Raw genomic sequence first — 17,235 nt, 5'->3', positions numbered from 1 at the left:
CCAGAGTAATGGCATGTCTCAAAGATACACATTTAATTTCCGTAAGCATTTCTGTTGCAGGTTTATACGGTCTACACCATTCTGCTACAGTCCTCGCAGTGCGACTATGAAACTTCCTGGCAGATTAAAACTGTGAGCCGGACCGAGACTTGAACTCGGGACCTTTGCCTTTCGCTGGCAAGTGCTCTACCAACTGAGCTACCCTAGCATGACTCACGCCCCATCCTCACAGCTTTACTTCTGCCAGTATCTCGTCACCTACCTTCCAAACTTTACAGAAGGTTCACAGGTGGCGGTGGCCGAGTGGTTCTAGGCGCTTCAGTCAGGAACCGCGCGAATGCTACGGTCGAAGGTTAGAATCCTGCCTCGGGCATGGTTGTGTTATATCCTTAGGTTAGTTAGGTTTAAGTAGTTCAAAGTTGCCAAGGATTCAAAAGTGGTTCAAATGGCTCTGAGCACTATGGAACTTAACATCTGTGGTCACCAGTCCCCTACACTTGGAACTACTTAAACCTAACTACTCCCCATGAACCATGGACCTTGCCGTTGGTGGGGAGGCTTGTGTGTCTCAGCGATATAGATAGCCGTACCGTAGGTGCAACCACAAAGGAGGGGTATCTGTTGAGAGGCCAGACAAACATGTGGTTCCTGAAGAGGGGCAGCAGCCTTTTCAGTAGTTGCAGGGGGCAACAGTCTGGGTGACAGACTGATCTGGCCTTGTAACACTAACCGAAACGGCCTTGCTGTGCTGGTACTGCGAACGGCTGAAAGCAAGGGGAAACTATAGCCGTAATTTCTCCCGAGGGCATGCAGCTTTACTGCATGGTTAAATGATGATGGCATCCTCTTGGGTAAAATATTCCGGAGGTAAAATAGTCCCCCATTCGGATCTCCGGGCGGGAACTACTCACGAGGATGTCATTATCAGGAGAAAGAAAACTGGCGTTCTACGGATTGGAGCGTGGAATGTCAGAGCCCTTAATCGGGCAGGTAGGTTAGGAAATTTAAAAAGGGAAATGGATAGGTTAAAGTTAGATATAGTGGGAATTAGTGAAGTTCGGTGGCAGGAGGAACAAGACATCTGGTCAGGTGACTACAGGGTTATAAACACAAAATCAAATAGGGGTAATGCAGGAGTAGGTTTAATAATGAATAGGAAAATAGGAATGCGGGTAAGCTACTACAAACAGCATAGTGAACGCATTATTGTGGCCAAGATAGATACGAAGCCCACTCCTACCACAGTAGTAGAAGTTTATATGCCGACGAGCTTTGCAGATGACGAAGAAATTGAAGAAATGTATGATGAAATAAAAGAAATTATTCAGATAGTGAAGGGAGACGAAAATTTAATAGTCATGGGTGACTGGAATTCGTCAGTAGGAACAGGGAGAGAAGGAAACGTAGTAGGTGAATATGGATTGGGGGTAAGAAATGAAAGAGGAAGCCGTCTGGTAGAATTTTGCACAGAGAACAACTTAATAATAGCTAATACTTGGTTCAAGAATCATAAATGAAGGTTGTATACCTGGAAGAAGCCTGGATATACTGACAGGTTTCAGATAGACTATATAATGGTAAGGCAGAGATTTAGGAACCAGGTTTTAAATTGTAAGACATTTCCAGGGGCAGATGTGGACTCTTACCACAATCTATTGGTTATGAACTGTAGATTAAAACTGAAGAAACTACAAAAGGGTGGTAATTTAAGGAGATGGGACCTGGATAAACTGACTAAACCAGAGCTTGTACAGAGTTTCAGGGAGAGCATAAGGGAACAATTGACAAGGAGGGGGGAAAGAAATACAGTAGAAGAAAAATGGGTAGCTTTGAGGGATGAAGTAGTGAAGGCAGCAGAGGATCAAGTAGGTAAAAAGACGAGGGCTAGTAGAAATCCTTGGGTAACAGAAGAAATACTGAATTTAGTTGATGAAAGGAGAAAATATAAAAATGCAGTAAATGAAGCAGGCAAAAAGGAATACAAACGTCTCAAAAATGAGATCAACAGGAAGTGCAAAATGGCTGAGCAGGGATGGCTAGAGGACAAATGTAAGGATGTAGGGGCTATCTCCCTAGGGGTAAGATAGATACTGCCTACAGGAAAATTAAAGAGACCTTTGGAGAAAAGAGAACCACTTGTATGAATATCAAGAGCTCAGATGGAAACCCAGTTCTAAGCAAAGAAGGGAAAGCAGAAAGGTGGAAGGAGTATATAGAGGGTCTATACAAGGGCGATGCACTTGAGGACAATATTATGGAAATGGAAGAGGATGTAGATGAAGATGAATTGGGAGATATGATACTGCGTGAAGAGTTTGACAGAGCACTGAAAGACCTGAGTCGAAGAAAGGCCCCGGGAGTAGACAACGTTCCATTAGAACTACTGACAGCCTTGGGGGAGCCAGTTCTAACAAAACTCTACCATCTGGTGAGCAAGATGTATGAGACAGGTGAAATACCCTCAGACTTCAAGAAGAATATAATAATTCCAATCCCAAAGAAAGCAGGTTTTGACAGATGTGAAAATTACCGAACTATCAGTTTAATAAGTCACGGATCCAAAATACTAACACGAATACTTTACAGACGAATGGAAAAACTGGTAGAAGCCGACCTCGGGGAAGATCAGTTTGGATTCCGTAGAAATATTGGAACACGTGAGGCAATACTGACCCCACGACTTATCTTAGAAGCTAGATTAAGGAAAGGCAAATCTACGTTTCTAGCATTTGTAGACTTAGAGAATGCTTTTCACAACGTTGACTGGAATACTCTCTTCCAAATTCTGAAGGTGGCAGGGGTAAAATACCGGGAGCGAAAAGCCATTTACAATTTGTACAGAAACCAGATGGCAGTCATAAGAGTCGAGGGGCATGAAAGGGAAGCAGTGGTTGGGAAAGGAGTGAGACAGGGTTGTAGCCTCTCCCCGATGTTATTCAATCTGTATATTGAGCAAGCAGTGAAGGAAACAAAAGAAAAATTTGGAGTAGGTATTAAAATCCATGGAGAATAAATAAAAACTTTGAGGTTTTAACGTTGTAACTCTGTCAGAGACAGCAAAGGACTTGGAAGAGCAGTTGAACGGAATGGACAGTGTCTTGAAAGGAGAGTATAAAATGAACATCAACAATAGCAAAACAAAGATAATGGAATGTAGTCGAATTAAGTCGGGTGATGCTGAAGGAATTAGATTAGGAAATGAGACACTTAAAGTAGTAAAGGAGTTTTGCTATTTGGGGAGCAAAATAACTGATGATGGTCCAAGTAGAGAGGATATAAAATGTAGACTGGCAATGGCAAGGAAATCGTTTCTGAAGAAGAGAAATTTGTTAACATCGAGGAAATGTAGACTGGCACTGGCAAGGAAAGCATTTCTGAAGAAGTCATTTCTGAAAGTATTAGTAGGGAGTGTAGCAATGTATGGAAGTGAAACATGGACGATAAATAGTTTGGACAAGAAGAGAATAGAACCTTTCGAAATGTGGTGCTACAGAAGAATGCTTAAGATTAGATGGGTAGATCACATAACTAATGAGGAAGTACTGAACACGATTGGGGAGAAGGGAAGTTTGTGGCACAACTTGACTAGAAGAAGGGATCGGTTGGTAGGACATGTTCTGAGGCATCAAGGGATCACCAATTTAGTATTGGAGGGCAGCGTGGAGGGTAAAAATCGTAGAGCGAGACCAAGAGATGAATACACTAAGCAGATTCAGAAGGCTGTAGGTTGCAGTAGGTACTGGGAGATGAAGAAGCTTGCACAGGATAGAGTACCATGGAGGGCTGCATCAAACCAGTCTCAGGACTGAAGACCACAACAACACAACAACAAACCTAACTAATCTAAGGACATCACACACATCCATGCCCGAGGTAGGATTCGAGCCTGCTACCGTAGCACAGCGCGGTTCCGGACTGAAGCACCCTGAACCGCTCGGCCACAGCTGCCGGCTGCCAAGGATTATGTGACCACTTTGGTTGACAGGTCAGTCTCATGGGTGAGTGTTTGCCTCCAAAGGGGATGCTGTGTTCCAGGAGGACAGGTCCCCTGTTTACACAGCTCTCATCTTCCAGGATTGTTGTGTCAGCATGTGGATGAACTGTCGTATCTATCCTGTTCACCACAGTTAGGCGACTGTAAGCTAGTTTCAATGCCGACGGTTTTCCTACATCCTATTTGGCATGGCACTCAGTTGTGTTTCAGGGGTTTCCGTAGTTTGGCCCGTCCCCTGTATCTAAGATTCAAAGCACCTTGTCTTCAAAATAATGTTGTTGACGGTATTAGATAATTTTTTAAGGAATGCTGAGGATGTCAACTATCATAACCTACTTCCATCTGAACAAGGAAATGATCAATTAGGAGCAGAGGGCTGTATATCAGATTTTACCGAGGTCAATTTGACAGTTGTAATTTAGTAAAGATTCAGAAACCAAAGTCGAAGCTCATCAACGGGGACTGGAGCGTGATGTCAACTTGTTGGTTAGTATGCGGAAGGACTCTTCACACAGCTGAATTCAAGGAGTCAGCACAACAGAAACTCCAAGTTGCTGAGCCGGGAAGACTGGGACTGTCGTCCTGCATCGCTACACAGTCGGACTGTTCCGTATGTGGATGATGACCGATACGATGTTTAAGCCCCTGCACTATTATCAGCCTATTTTAACCTCGCACCAACTTCCATTTGCAAAAAATCCGATATAGCTATATTAATATAAAAAGTAGTGGGCTCCCGCTTTTAAACTAATAAGCACTAATTTAAGAACCGGTCCAAAATTTAGAAATGCAACAGGCCATCATAAAACAGCAGTTCTTTTAATGAAACCTAGTCGCTGACAACGGTGTCGCGGTAGGCAAACACACCAGTGAACGTTCGGAAACGACACCAGCACCCAACGACGAATTATACAGGCCTGTACCATCTCTGCGGTCGAATAACACATGTATTCCAAGTAGCGGCGACAAAATCACACTACACTCTAAATCTTTTTCAAAATCCGGGCCACCGAATTACGCCCATCTCCAACGGAATCACTGTACAGCGGCACACCAGTACTCGATATCGCCACTGCAGAGCTCCTAGACAACGCTGTTACTGCCCGAGTAGATGGTCGGACCCAGAGAAGTACCTGGTCAGTCCTCCTCGCCTCTTCACTTCGCCGGCCGTCGTCTGCGCCACCCGATCTCAGCGTGGAAAACACGGCCGACAAACGAATAGCGAATCAGGTAGACGAACTACACTCATGCTCATAAATTAAGGATAATGCTGATACATGGTGAAACAACGCTCTGGTGGGCGGTTTGTGGGTTTAAATCACCTCAGGGTATGACCATGCAATGCATTTGACCTGCGGTCGTCGCACGGTGGCGCTGGCAGCAGTCCACATATGCAGAGGTGTGTTAGTGCATGTCACAGTCCGGTGCAGCGAGTAAGTGTGCAGACGTTTCCAGAGGTGCTAATGGTGACTGTGTATTGAAAATGGCTCAAAGAACACTTACTGATGACGTTATGAGGGGTAGAATACTAGGGCGACTGGAGGCTGGTCAAACACAGCAGGTCGTAGGACGGGCCCTCCGTGTGCCACAAAGTGTGATCTCAAGATTATGGCAATGATTCCAGCAGACAGGAAACGTGTCCAGGCGCTACTGTACTGGACGTCCACAGCGTACAACACCACAAGAAGACCGATATCTCACCATCATTGCCCACAGACGGCTACGGACTACTGCAGGTAGCCTTGCTCGCGACCTTACCGCAGCCACTGCAACAGTTGTCTCCAGACACACAGTCTACAGACGACTGAACAGAGATGGTTTATTCGCCCAGAGACGTGCAAGGTGCCTTCCGCTCACCTCTGGTCACAGGACACCCCGTTAAGCCTGGTGTCAAGAACACAGTACATGGTCATTGGAACTGTGGTCCCAGGTTATGATCATGGAGGAGTCCAGTTACAGTCTATGTTCATGGAGGAGTCCAGTTATAGTCTGAACAGTGATTTTCTCCCTTAATGTCCTTGAAAGGGACCTGTATGGAGGTCGTGGTTTGATGGTGTGGGGTGGGATTATGGTTGGTGCACGTACGCCCCTGCATGACCTTGACAGGGGAACTGTCATTTTGAACCAGTATGTCCACCTTTTCAGGGGTGCAGTGGGTCCCACCTTCCTCCTGATAGATGATAACGCACGGCCACACCGAGGTGCCATCGTGGAGGAGTACCTTGAAACAGAAGATATCGGGTGTAGAGTGGCCTGCCTGTTCTCCAGACCTAAACCCCATCGAGCACGTCTGGGATGCTCTCGGTCGACGTATCGCTTCAGGAGCTCCGAAAGGCACTGGTGCAAGAATGAGAGGCTACACCCCAGCAGCTGCTGGACCACCTGATCCAGAGTATGCCAACCCGTTGTGCGGCCAGTATACGTGTGCATGGTGATCATATCCCATATTGATGTCGGGGTACATGCGCAGGAAACAGTGGCGTTTTTTAGCACATGTGTTGCAGGACGGTTTTCTCAACGTACTACCAATACTGTGGACTTTTACAGATCTGTGTCGTGTGTGTTCCCTATGTGCCCATGCTATTAGCGCCAGTTTTGAGTAGTGCCACGTTGTGTGGCACCACATTCTGCAGTCTGGAGCCCAGCGGCCGCTATGGTCGCAGGTTCGAATCCTGCCTCGGGCATGGATGTGTGTGATGTCCTTAGGTTAGTTAGGTTTAATTAGTTCTAAGTTCTAGGCGACTGATGACCTCAGAAGTTAAGTCGCATAGTGCTCAGAGCCATTTTTGAACCACATTCTGCAATTATCCTTAATTTATGAGCATGAGTGTATTTCAGTCGGTAGCTGCAGCTCCAATTCAAAACTCCCAGTGAGAAAACCAACCTGCAAACATGGACCATAGTCTTCATTACTTTTTTTTCTTTCTAACATTAATTCTCAGCGTAAAAGAAATTAGTCTGACCAGTCGCTGGAAATACTCCGTATAATTGAATGTTGCTTATTTCTCGATAATGAGGTTGAGCGTCGTGCAAAAAAAAAAAAAAATAAAAATAAAAAATAAAAAATTGCGCCGTTGAAGTGGATGTGAGAGGAGTTAAGTGAGAGGCTGGGGTGGTTGCAGGTGCCGCTGGAGGAACTGCTGCGCGCGGACGTGTCGCCGCCGGCCTACCTGAGCGCCTTCGGGCCCAGCGTCGACGGCGTCGTCATTCGGTCCGACCTGCCCCGCGAGCTGCTGTCGCGGTTCGGGCCTGGAGACCCCATGGCCCCCGGCGGGCCGTATGCGGGTGGCGGGCCCGCCTCCCAGCAGTCCGCCTTCGCGCCGGCGGCGGGTAACGGCGGCGCCAGCGGCGGAGGGAACGTCAAGCGCAGTGGAGACGCCACGCTGGCCGCGATGGGCAGCAGTTGGAGCGGAGCCACGAGGTACGTCTCGAATCTTAAGGAAATTATTTGTTATTTATTTTATATTTATATTTCACTAAATCTCTCAGCAAATCACTTCATTGATTACACAGTTTCGTTACCGAAGGAGTAAGCAGAAATAAGTGCTAACCTTCAGTATAATACATCAGTGGTATCAAATTATCTGTAGTTCGAATGCACCGCATGATGGTAACAAGTAGAGCCATATATATGGCTAGAAAATACCATCTGCTACGTAAACTTCTCGATATAACTGTATGTATGTATGATCTTATCTTCGAATTTATTTTTATTATTTATTTAACCTGATCTGATTGGGACCATCAGTCCCTCTCTTATATCGGACCACGGTTTCACACCTACAGTACCTTCTTTACACATTAAGTTACCTAAAAAAAACAAATTTTAATATGACAACTAGTACGAGGTGTATTCAAGTTCTAAGGCCTCCGATTTTTTTTCTCCAGACTGGGAACAGATAGAAACATGTGCATTGTTTTAAAATGAGGCTGCGTTCATTGTCAATACGTTCCAGAGATGGCAGCACCGTACGGCAGATGGAATTTTACCGCCAGCGGCGAGAATGAGAACTGTTTTAATTACTTAAAATGGCGACGTTTTCCTTACTTGAACAGCGTGCAATCATTCGTTTTCTGAATTTGCGTGGTGTGAAACCAATTGAAATTCATCGACAGTTGAAGGAGACATGTGGTGATGGAGTTATGGATGTGTCGAAAGTGCGTTCATGGATGCGACAGTTTAACGAAGGCAGAACATCGTGTGACAACAAACCGAAACAACCTCGGGCTCGCACAAGCCGGTCTGACGACATGATCGAGAAAGTGGAGAGAATTGTTTTGGGGGATCACCGAATGACTGTTGAACAGATCGCCTCCAGAGTTGGCATTTCTGTGGGTTCTGTGCACACAATCCTGCATGACGACCTGAAAATGCGAAAAGTGTCATCCAGGTGGGTGCCACGAATGCTGACGGACTGCCCGTGTGGCATGTTGCCAAGCAATGTTGACATGCAACAACAGCATGAATGGGACTTTCTTTTCGTCGGTTGTGACAATGGATGAGACGTGGATGCCATTTTTCAATCCAGAAACAGCGCCAGTCAGCTCAATGGAAGCACACAGATTCACCGCCACCAAAAAAATTTCGGGTAACCGCCAGTGCTGAAAAAATGATGGTGTCCATGTTCTGGGACAGCGAGGGCGTAATCCTTACCCATTGCGTTCCAAAGGGCACTACGGTAACAGGTGCATCCTACGAAAATGTTTTGAAGAACAAATTCCTTCCTGCACTGCAACAAAAACGTCCGGGAAGGGCTGCGCGTGTGCTGTTTCACCAAGACAACGTACATCGAGCTAACGTTACGCAACAGTTTCTTCGTGATAACAACTTTGAAGTGATTCCTCGTGCTCCCTACTCAGCTGACCTGGCTCCTAGTGTCTTTTGGCTTTTTCCGTGGCCGCACATTCACCAGCCGTGCTGCTATTGCCTCAGCGATTTTCCAGTGGTCAAAACAGACTCCTAAAGAAGCCTTCGCCGCTGCCATGGAATCATGGCGTCAGCGTTGTGAAAAATGTGTACGTCTGCAGGGCGATTACGTCGAGAAGTAACGCCAGTTTCATCGATTTCGGGTGAGTAGTTAATTAGAAAAAAAATCGGAGGCCTTAGAACTTGAATGCACCTCGTATTAAAAAAACTGAGTGTCGGAAATGGCAGTTTGAGTGAATTCTACTAATGAAATAATAAAATTACTAGTGGCAGTTGTTGTCCTACTGTAGCTGCTGCCACTGATAGTGATAATAATAATTATGATAATAATAAATTTACGTACAGTTAGAAGAGTATGGGACCTAATACCGACCTCTGGGGAACGCCTGATATACCTGCCTGCATTGTGACCTTCTGGTGCCGGACATACCGCATTGCTGGCGAGGCGTCAGGTATGGGTGACCTGGTGAGAAATTTAGGGTGTTAATTGTGGCAAGTAAAATGTCATAGTCGACAGAGTCAAAAACTTTGTTGAAGCCTAGAAGCACGTGATAGCAGCCTCTTGTGCATTTATGGCAAGCTTGATGTCATCTGTTATCTTTATTAAATTGAATGTTGTGTGCAATGGCTACAGGACCCTGAATAGTATTCGTCTGTTAAGCTGTTTGTAGTGAGATACCTTGTTCAAAAATGTTCAGATGTGTGTGAAATCTTATGGGACTTAACTGCTAAGGTCAACAGTCCGTAAGCTTACACACTACTTAACCTAGATTATTCGAAGGACAAACACACAAACCCATGCGCGAAAAAGGACTTGAACCTCCACTGGGACCAGCCGCACAGTCCATGACTGCAGCGCCTTAAACCGCTCGGTTAATCCCGCGCGGCGAGATACCTTGTTAGCTGGTCGTGGCAGTATATCTTCTAACGGGGTGCACAATGCAGGCGCCGCGCAGGATTAGCCGTGCGGTCTGGGGCGCTGCAGTCATGGACTGTGCGGCTGGTCCCGGCGGAGGTTCGAGTCCTCCTTCGGGCATGGGTGTGTGTGTGTTTGTCCTCAGGATAATTTAGGTTAAGTACTGTGTAAGCTTAGGGACTGATGACCTTAGCAGTTAAGTCCCGTAAGATTTCACACACACAGTGCAGGAGGAATGCAAATAGCAATGAAAGGGTACTGTGCCAACGTCCTTTTTAGGTAACGGCTTAATAAGTCCCTGTTTCCATATCTCAGGGAAGATACTTCTGGTTAAGGAATGGTTGAAAATATCTGTTACAGTGGGCAGTAGGGGGTCAGTAATAAGCTTCGTCATTTGGTCTGTGATACCACCGTGTCCAGTAGACGATCTGATACGCATGATGGATTTTTTGTCGGTGTTGCACGTAACATGCTTCAGATGGAATATTTTCGTGGTTGCAATCGTTTACCCACGTGAAGTACCCTCCTGGGTCAGTCAAAATTTAGCCAAACGTATAAGATGCAGTAACACAAAATAAACTCTTGTGAGGTAGTACTTACTTCCGCCGAACCCCTTCAATTAGCTGCTGGTGCGCACTGCAGTGAGATGAGCACACATTGAACAAGTTCCTTTAGATAAGAATAAAAAGCGCCACTCTAAATTGTAATTTATTTTCTGTCTATTGATGGTGACCGATTTCTGTTATAGCCATCATTAGCCCACAGCGGATTTACTCAAACCGCTGTGGCGCTCTGAACTGCTGTGTACTGCCATGAGGTATACATCAACGATGCCGAATACGATATGGTAGTACACAGCCGCTTCTGGCACAGTCCAGCCAACATGACAGATCTTCCGTATAGTACCTGGTTAGTACTAGGCGAATTATTGGTATTTCCTTAACAAATGAACGACAAGCTCTTTCTCATATCCAAAAGTAACAGGTTTTCCGTGTTTAGCGATCTCAGTGTCAATAACCAAACAGACTATATTATACCAATACTTAACATTAAATGAATTACCTGTGGTGCTAGGCAGTACATGATAATATTAAAAAGGAAAACACTTCCTAACGTTCTGCAATTGTTGACACCTGACACCTGAAGATGACCTGAGAAGCCGAAGGCCGGTTCGTCACCAAATAAACATAATTTTGTAGAACATCTGGAAGTGTTTTCCCTTTTAGTATTAATACCTCTAATCTATAATTTCGTACGATTTTGATGTCACTGGTCTCGTCAGTGACAAATGGTAAATATTAGTGTATGAATGGAGTTGCATTGTATGTCGTGTGAACTGAGAACACAATGAGGACGGCGAGGCAGATAATGGAATACCGCTCCTACAATTCGGTCCCTGTATCATGGCACTGTGGAACTTCACTTGATCACTTCAAACTATAGCTTATTTAATTTAGCGTTTGATGGCGGACAGATCGGACTGTCTCTCCCAGCAGTAGATTAATGGGTCGTCTCACACTTGGTTATGTCATCTGCTGCGGAAAATACATACATAAAAAAAAGTTTTGCATCACCTTAGTTCCGAGAGTTCCGGAACCTGCACAGAAAATTGGAATAGAGATCAACATAAACATCATTTCCGCCCATTTTATTGCTCATGAAAACCACACACTGCATGTTGTACCACCATACAGGGAGACCTTCTGAGGTGGTGGTCCAGATGGCTGTTTACACTGGTACCTCTAATACCCAATAGCACGTCCTCTTGCATTGATGCTTGCCTGCATTCGTCGTGGCATACTAGTCGCTGTGGGTCCAGATTGTATCACTCCTCAACTGCGATTCGGCGTACATCCCTCAGAGTGGTTGGCGGGTCCCATCGTCCATAAACAGCCCTTTTCCGTCTATCCCAGGCATGTCCGATAGGATTCATTTCTGGAGAACATCCTAGCCACTCTAGTCGAGCGTTGTCGTTATCCTTAAGGAAGTCATTCACAAGATGTGTACGATGGGGGCGCGATTTGTCGTCCATGAAGACGAACGCCTCGCCCATATGCTGCCGATGTGGTTGCACTATCGATCGGAGGATAGCATTCATGTATCGTACAGCAGTTTCGGCGCCTTCCATGACCACCATCGGTGTAGGTTGGCGCCACATAATGCAACCCCAAAACAGAAGGAAACCTCCACCCTGCTGCACTCGCTGGACATTGTGTCTAAGGCGTTCAGCCTGACCGGGTTGCCTCCAAACACGTCGACGACGATTGTCTGATTGAAGGCATATGAGACACACACCGGTGAAGGGAAAGTGATGCCAATCCTGAGCGGTCCATTCGGCATGTTGTTGGGCCCATTTGTACCGCGCTGCCTGGTGTCGTGGTTGCAAAGACGGACCTCGCCATGGGCGTCTGGAGTGATGTTGCGCATCATGCAGACTATTGCGCACAATTTGAGTCGTAACACGACGTCCTGTGCCTACACGAAGAGCATTACTCTACATGGTGGCGTTGTTGTCAGGCTTTCTCTTAACCATAAGCCGTAGGTAGCGATCATTCTCTGCAGTGGTAACCCTTGGGCGGCATGAGCGAGGTGTGTCATCACAGTTCCGGTCTCTCTATACCTCCTCCATGTCCGAACAACATCGCTTTGGTTCACTCCGACACGCCTGGACACTTCCCTTGTTGAGAGACCTTCCTGGAATGAAGTAACAATGCGAACGCGATCGAACCGCTGTATTGATCGTCTAGGCATGGTTGAACTACATACAACACGAGCCGTGTATCTTCTCCCTGGTGGAATGACTGGAACTGATCGGCTGTCGGAGCCCCTCCGTCTAATAGGCGCTGCTCATGCATAGTTTTTTACACCTTTGGGCGGGTTTAGTGACATCTCCGAACAGTCAAAGGGACTGTATCTGTGATACAATAACCAAAGTTAACGTCTGTCTTCAGGAGTTCTGGGATACGGGATGATGGAAAACTTTTTTTGATGTATGTATGATACCTGCCAGTTCTGGAGTAGGAAAATTTTTCAGACGCGAAAATTTCGTATATTTCAAGAGGAAACGTAAATTTGGCGTTTATGAAAGTAAAGATTATTGTTTTAAATTTCATAAGAGGCACTTAGATCTCTTAGACAGTACGTAACTTTAAGGGTTTGAACATGACTTAACTGAATTTACTTGTCGTCACAACGTCGCAACTTCGGGCTTTAGATGTCAAGTGCCGGCAGAGTTAATTTCATATAAATTTATACACGTGTAAACGATTCACGACACTTTTTTGTTGAGAAAAAAAATTGCAACCGAGACTGTTTTTAACCAATACTGTTAAGCACTAGTTTGCTGTATGCCACATATGGATATGGATTGGAAGAATTTCTACTTGTATATTGTTTATGAGGCTCTTTGACGTTTGGTCAGACAACGTATGTCACAGCCGAATAGCGCTTTGCGAGGAAATTCATACCTAAAGTTATAAATATTTCTACATGAAGGCACTCTCAGCATTGAATGATGATTTAGTTGAGGTCTCTGATGACATGAAATATGATGCAGAGAATACATGATACTGACAATGCTGAGAGTAATTGCCTTCATCCATTCCCTCGATCCGTCTAGGGTCAGTCCAGATACACATCGTCGAAGGGGTGGTCAGGTGTATTCAGTGGTCGCACTCTATAGTCAAGCCAGAGCACTAAAGGCCACCAAAAGGTGGCATGCGGACTACATGTATTATTGTTAAGGTATTATACACTCCTGGAAATTGAAATAAGAACACCGTGAATTCATTGTCCCAGGAAGGGGAAAATTTATTGACACATTCCTGGGGTCAGATACATCACATGATCACACTGACAGAACCACAGCCACATAGACACAGGCAACAGAGCATGCACAATGTCGGCACTAGTACAGTGTATATCCACCTTTCGCAGCAATGCAGGCTGCTATTCTCCCATGGAGACGATCGTAGAGATGAAAGATGTAGTCCTGTGGAACGGCTTGCCATGCCATTTCCACCTGGCGCCTCAGTTGGACCAGCGTTCGTGCTGGACGTGCAGACCGCGTGAGACGACGCTTCATCCAGTCCCAAACATGCTCAATGGGGGACAGATCCGGAGATCTAGCTGGCCAGGGTAGTTGACTTATACCTTCTAGAGCACGTTGGGTGGCACGGGATACATGCGGACGTGCATTGTCCTGTTGGAACAGCAAGTTCCCTTGCCGGTCTAGGAATGGTAGAACGATGGGTTCGATGACGGTTTGGATGTACCGTGCACTATTCAGCGTCCCCTCGACGATCACCAGTGGTGTACGACCAGTGTAGGAGATCGCTCCCCACACCATGATGCCGGGTGTTGGCCCTGTGTGCCTCGGTCGTATGCAGTCCTGATTGTGGCGCTCACCTGCACGGCACCAAACAAGCATACGACCATCATTGGCACCAAGGCAGAAGCGACTCTCATCGCTGAAGATGACACGTCTCCATTCGTCCCTCCATTCACGCCTGCCGCGACACCACTGGAGGCGGGCTGCACGATGTTGGGGCGTGAGCGGAAGACGGCCTAACGGTGTGCGGGACCGTAGCCCAGCTTCATGGAGACGGTTGCGAATGGTCCTCGCCGATACCCCAGGAGCAACAGTGTCCCTAATTTGCTGGGAAGTGGCGGTGCGGTCCCCTACGGCACTGCGTAGGATCCTACGGTCTTAGCGTGCATCCGTGCGTCGCTGCGGTCCGGTCCCAGGTCGACGGGCACGTGCACCTTCCGCCGACCACTGGCGACAACATCGATGTACTGTGGAGACCTCACGCCCCACGTGTTGAGCAATTCGGCGGTACGTCCACCCGGCCTCCCGCATGCCCACTATACGCCCTCGCTCAAAGTCCGTCAATTGCACATACGGTTCACGTCCACGCTGTCGCGGCATGCTACCAGTGTTAAAGACTGCGATGGAGCTCCGTATGCCACGGCAAACTGGCTGACACTGGCGGCGGCGGTGCACAAATGCTGCGCAGCTAGCGCCATTCGACGGCCAACACCGCGGTTCCTGGTGTATCCGCTGTGCCGTGCGTGTGATCATTGCTTGTACAGCTCTCTCGCAGTGTCCGGAGCAAGTATGGTGGGTCTGACACACCGGTGTCAATGTGTTCTTTTTTCCATTTCCAGGAGTGTAGATATGGTACGGTCTGCAACGTTGTGTTGCAAATAGGAAAGGAAGCAATAGAAAAGTAGACAACCCGGGGCCTATCCAGAAATAACACAGAGCTCCCTTCTATTGATGCTCCGGAAGCTATGCAAATACATTGTTCATAATACGAACCAGCTACTGCCCGGTTTATCTCTGCTGCGGTACGCGCTTAAATGTACCAACAAATAAATAGTTATCTCATCATGATTTCGTATTGTACCTCGCCAGCGATGTCTACATTCAGTGTTGCTATCGTTCGTTCCCTTTCCGTCCACCCCCTCCCAAAAAAAAGGTTCTTTGAAATGATACTATTGTTTCTTCGCAAATTAGGAAACGAAAAACGCTGTACGCCATGGAAGCCGGTTGCGCTAACGCCTTTCATCGTAACTCGTCTAGCTCGCACTGTTTACAGTAGGCTCGCAACACTTCGAAACTCAACAACATACTAGAGCATCATTTATTACATTTGAGTATTTGATAAAAATCGGGCGAAAAATTATCCAAATTGGTTAATCGTTGCTTGTACAAATAAAGTATGAAAACATTCCTATCATTGTCTGATTTGGTTGAGGTCTCTGATATGATACATAAAATGCACTGAGGTACAGAAAGTCACTGGACACCTCCTAATGTCGTGTCGGTCTTCCTATTGTCCGACGTCGTGCATCAGGTTGATGTGGCATAGACCCAACAAGTCGTTGGAAGTCACCTACAGAAATACTGAGCCCTGCTGCCTCTATAGCCTTCCAGAATTGCGAAAGTGTTGCCGTGCAAGATTTTGTAGACGAACTGACCTCTCTATTATGTACTACATATATACGGTGGGATACATGTCGGGCGATCCGGGTAGCCAAATTATTCACTCAAATTTTCCAGAATGTTCTTGAAACCACTTGCGAGCAACTGTAATCCGGTGTCATGGTGCATTGTCATCCATAAAAATTCCATCGTTGTTTGGGAACATAATGTTAATGAATGGCTGCAAAGAATCTCGAAGTACCCGAACATAACTATTTCTAGTAAATGATCGGTTCAATTGAACCAGAGGACCCAGTACATTCCACGTAAACACAGTCTACATCGTTATGGAGCCACCACCAGCTTGGACAGTGCAGTGCCACGGGTTCACTGCTTCGTGGGTTCTGCGTCATGCTCGAACCTTACGATCAGCTTTTACCAAACGAAATAGGGACTCATCTGAGCAGGCCACTGTTCTCCGTTGTCTGCGTTCCAACTGATGTGGTCATGAGCCCAGGAGAGGCGCTGCAGGCGATACCCTGCTGCCGTAGCCCATTGACGTCAAGTTTCGCCTCACTTCCCCAACGGATAAGTTCGTTGTACGTCCCGCATTGATTTCTGCGCTTATTTCACGCAGTGTTGCTTGCCTGTTAGCAATGACAACTCTACACAAACACCACTGCTATCGGTCGTTGAATGAAGGCAGTTAGCCACTGCGTTGTCAGTGGCGAGAGATAACGCCTGAAATGTGGTATTCTCGACACACTCTTGACACTGTGGATTTCTTAGAATATTGAATTCCCTAGCAATTTACGAAATGGAATGTTCCATGAGTTTGGCTCCAACTACCTTTCCGAATTCAAAGTCTGTTAATTCCCGTCGTGCGTCTGTAATCACGTCGGAAACCTTATTCATGACTCAGCTGAGAACAAATGAGAGCTCCGCCGCTCGGTCCTTTTATACCATGTGGACACCATATTACCGCCATCTGTCCTTCTTCTTCTTCTTCTTCTTCTTGCGTTACGGCCTCTGTTGGCTCGAATGGCTCTGAGCACTATGGGACTCAACTGCTGTGGTCATCAGTCCCCTAGAACTTAGAACTACTTAAACCTAACTAACCTAAGGACATCACACACATCCATGCCCGAGGCAGGATTCGAACCTGCGACCGTAGCAGTCGCACGGTTCCGGACTGCGCGCCTAGAACCGCGAGACCACCGCGGTCGGCACGGCCTCTGTAGGACCACGGGTAGCCCCTACGTGGACTGCATTTTCCTCTTCTTCTCCCAGAACCTCTTCATTCTTTCTCTCCCGCTCTTCTTCCGAGATCTTCAGTTTCCGTTTCTCCTTGCGGCTCCACTGGTGACATTCTAATCGTTTCCTGTATTCTCCTCTGTCATTGATATCCGGCATATTTGTCGGTGTATATTTGTTCCTCCAATTTTCCTTTCCTTCGACCTTGATCCCCA

General features: G+C 46.6%; 1 protein-coding gene across 1 annotated transcript in view; it reads left to right on the top strand.

Annotated features, from left to right (window-relative positions):
- Positions 1-17,235, top strand: part of LOC124775219 (neuroligin-2-like) — a gene marked incomplete at both ends in the record, with an annotated part of 253,190 nt that overhangs the window by 80,069 nt on the left and 155,886 nt on the right. Inside the window, 2 exons of the mRNA XM_047250057.1 lie at positions 7,117-7,271; positions 7,341-7,415. Of these exons, the coding sequence (XP_047106013.1) occupies positions 7,117-7,271; positions 7,341-7,415 (230 nt within the window). The remainder of the gene's footprint in view (positions 1-7,116; positions 7,272-7,340; positions 7,416-17,235) is intronic.

This window comes from Schistocerca piceifrons, chromosome 2 (assembly GCF_021461385.2).
Source record: "Schistocerca piceifrons isolate TAMUIC-IGC-003096 chromosome 2, iqSchPice1.1, whole genome shotgun sequence".
NCBI classification, from domain to species: Eukaryota; Metazoa; Arthropoda; class Insecta; order Orthoptera; family Acrididae; genus Schistocerca; species Schistocerca piceifrons.
The sequence above is the reverse complement of the archived record's forward strand: the minus strand, read 5'-3'. Positions and strand labels throughout refer to the sequence as shown.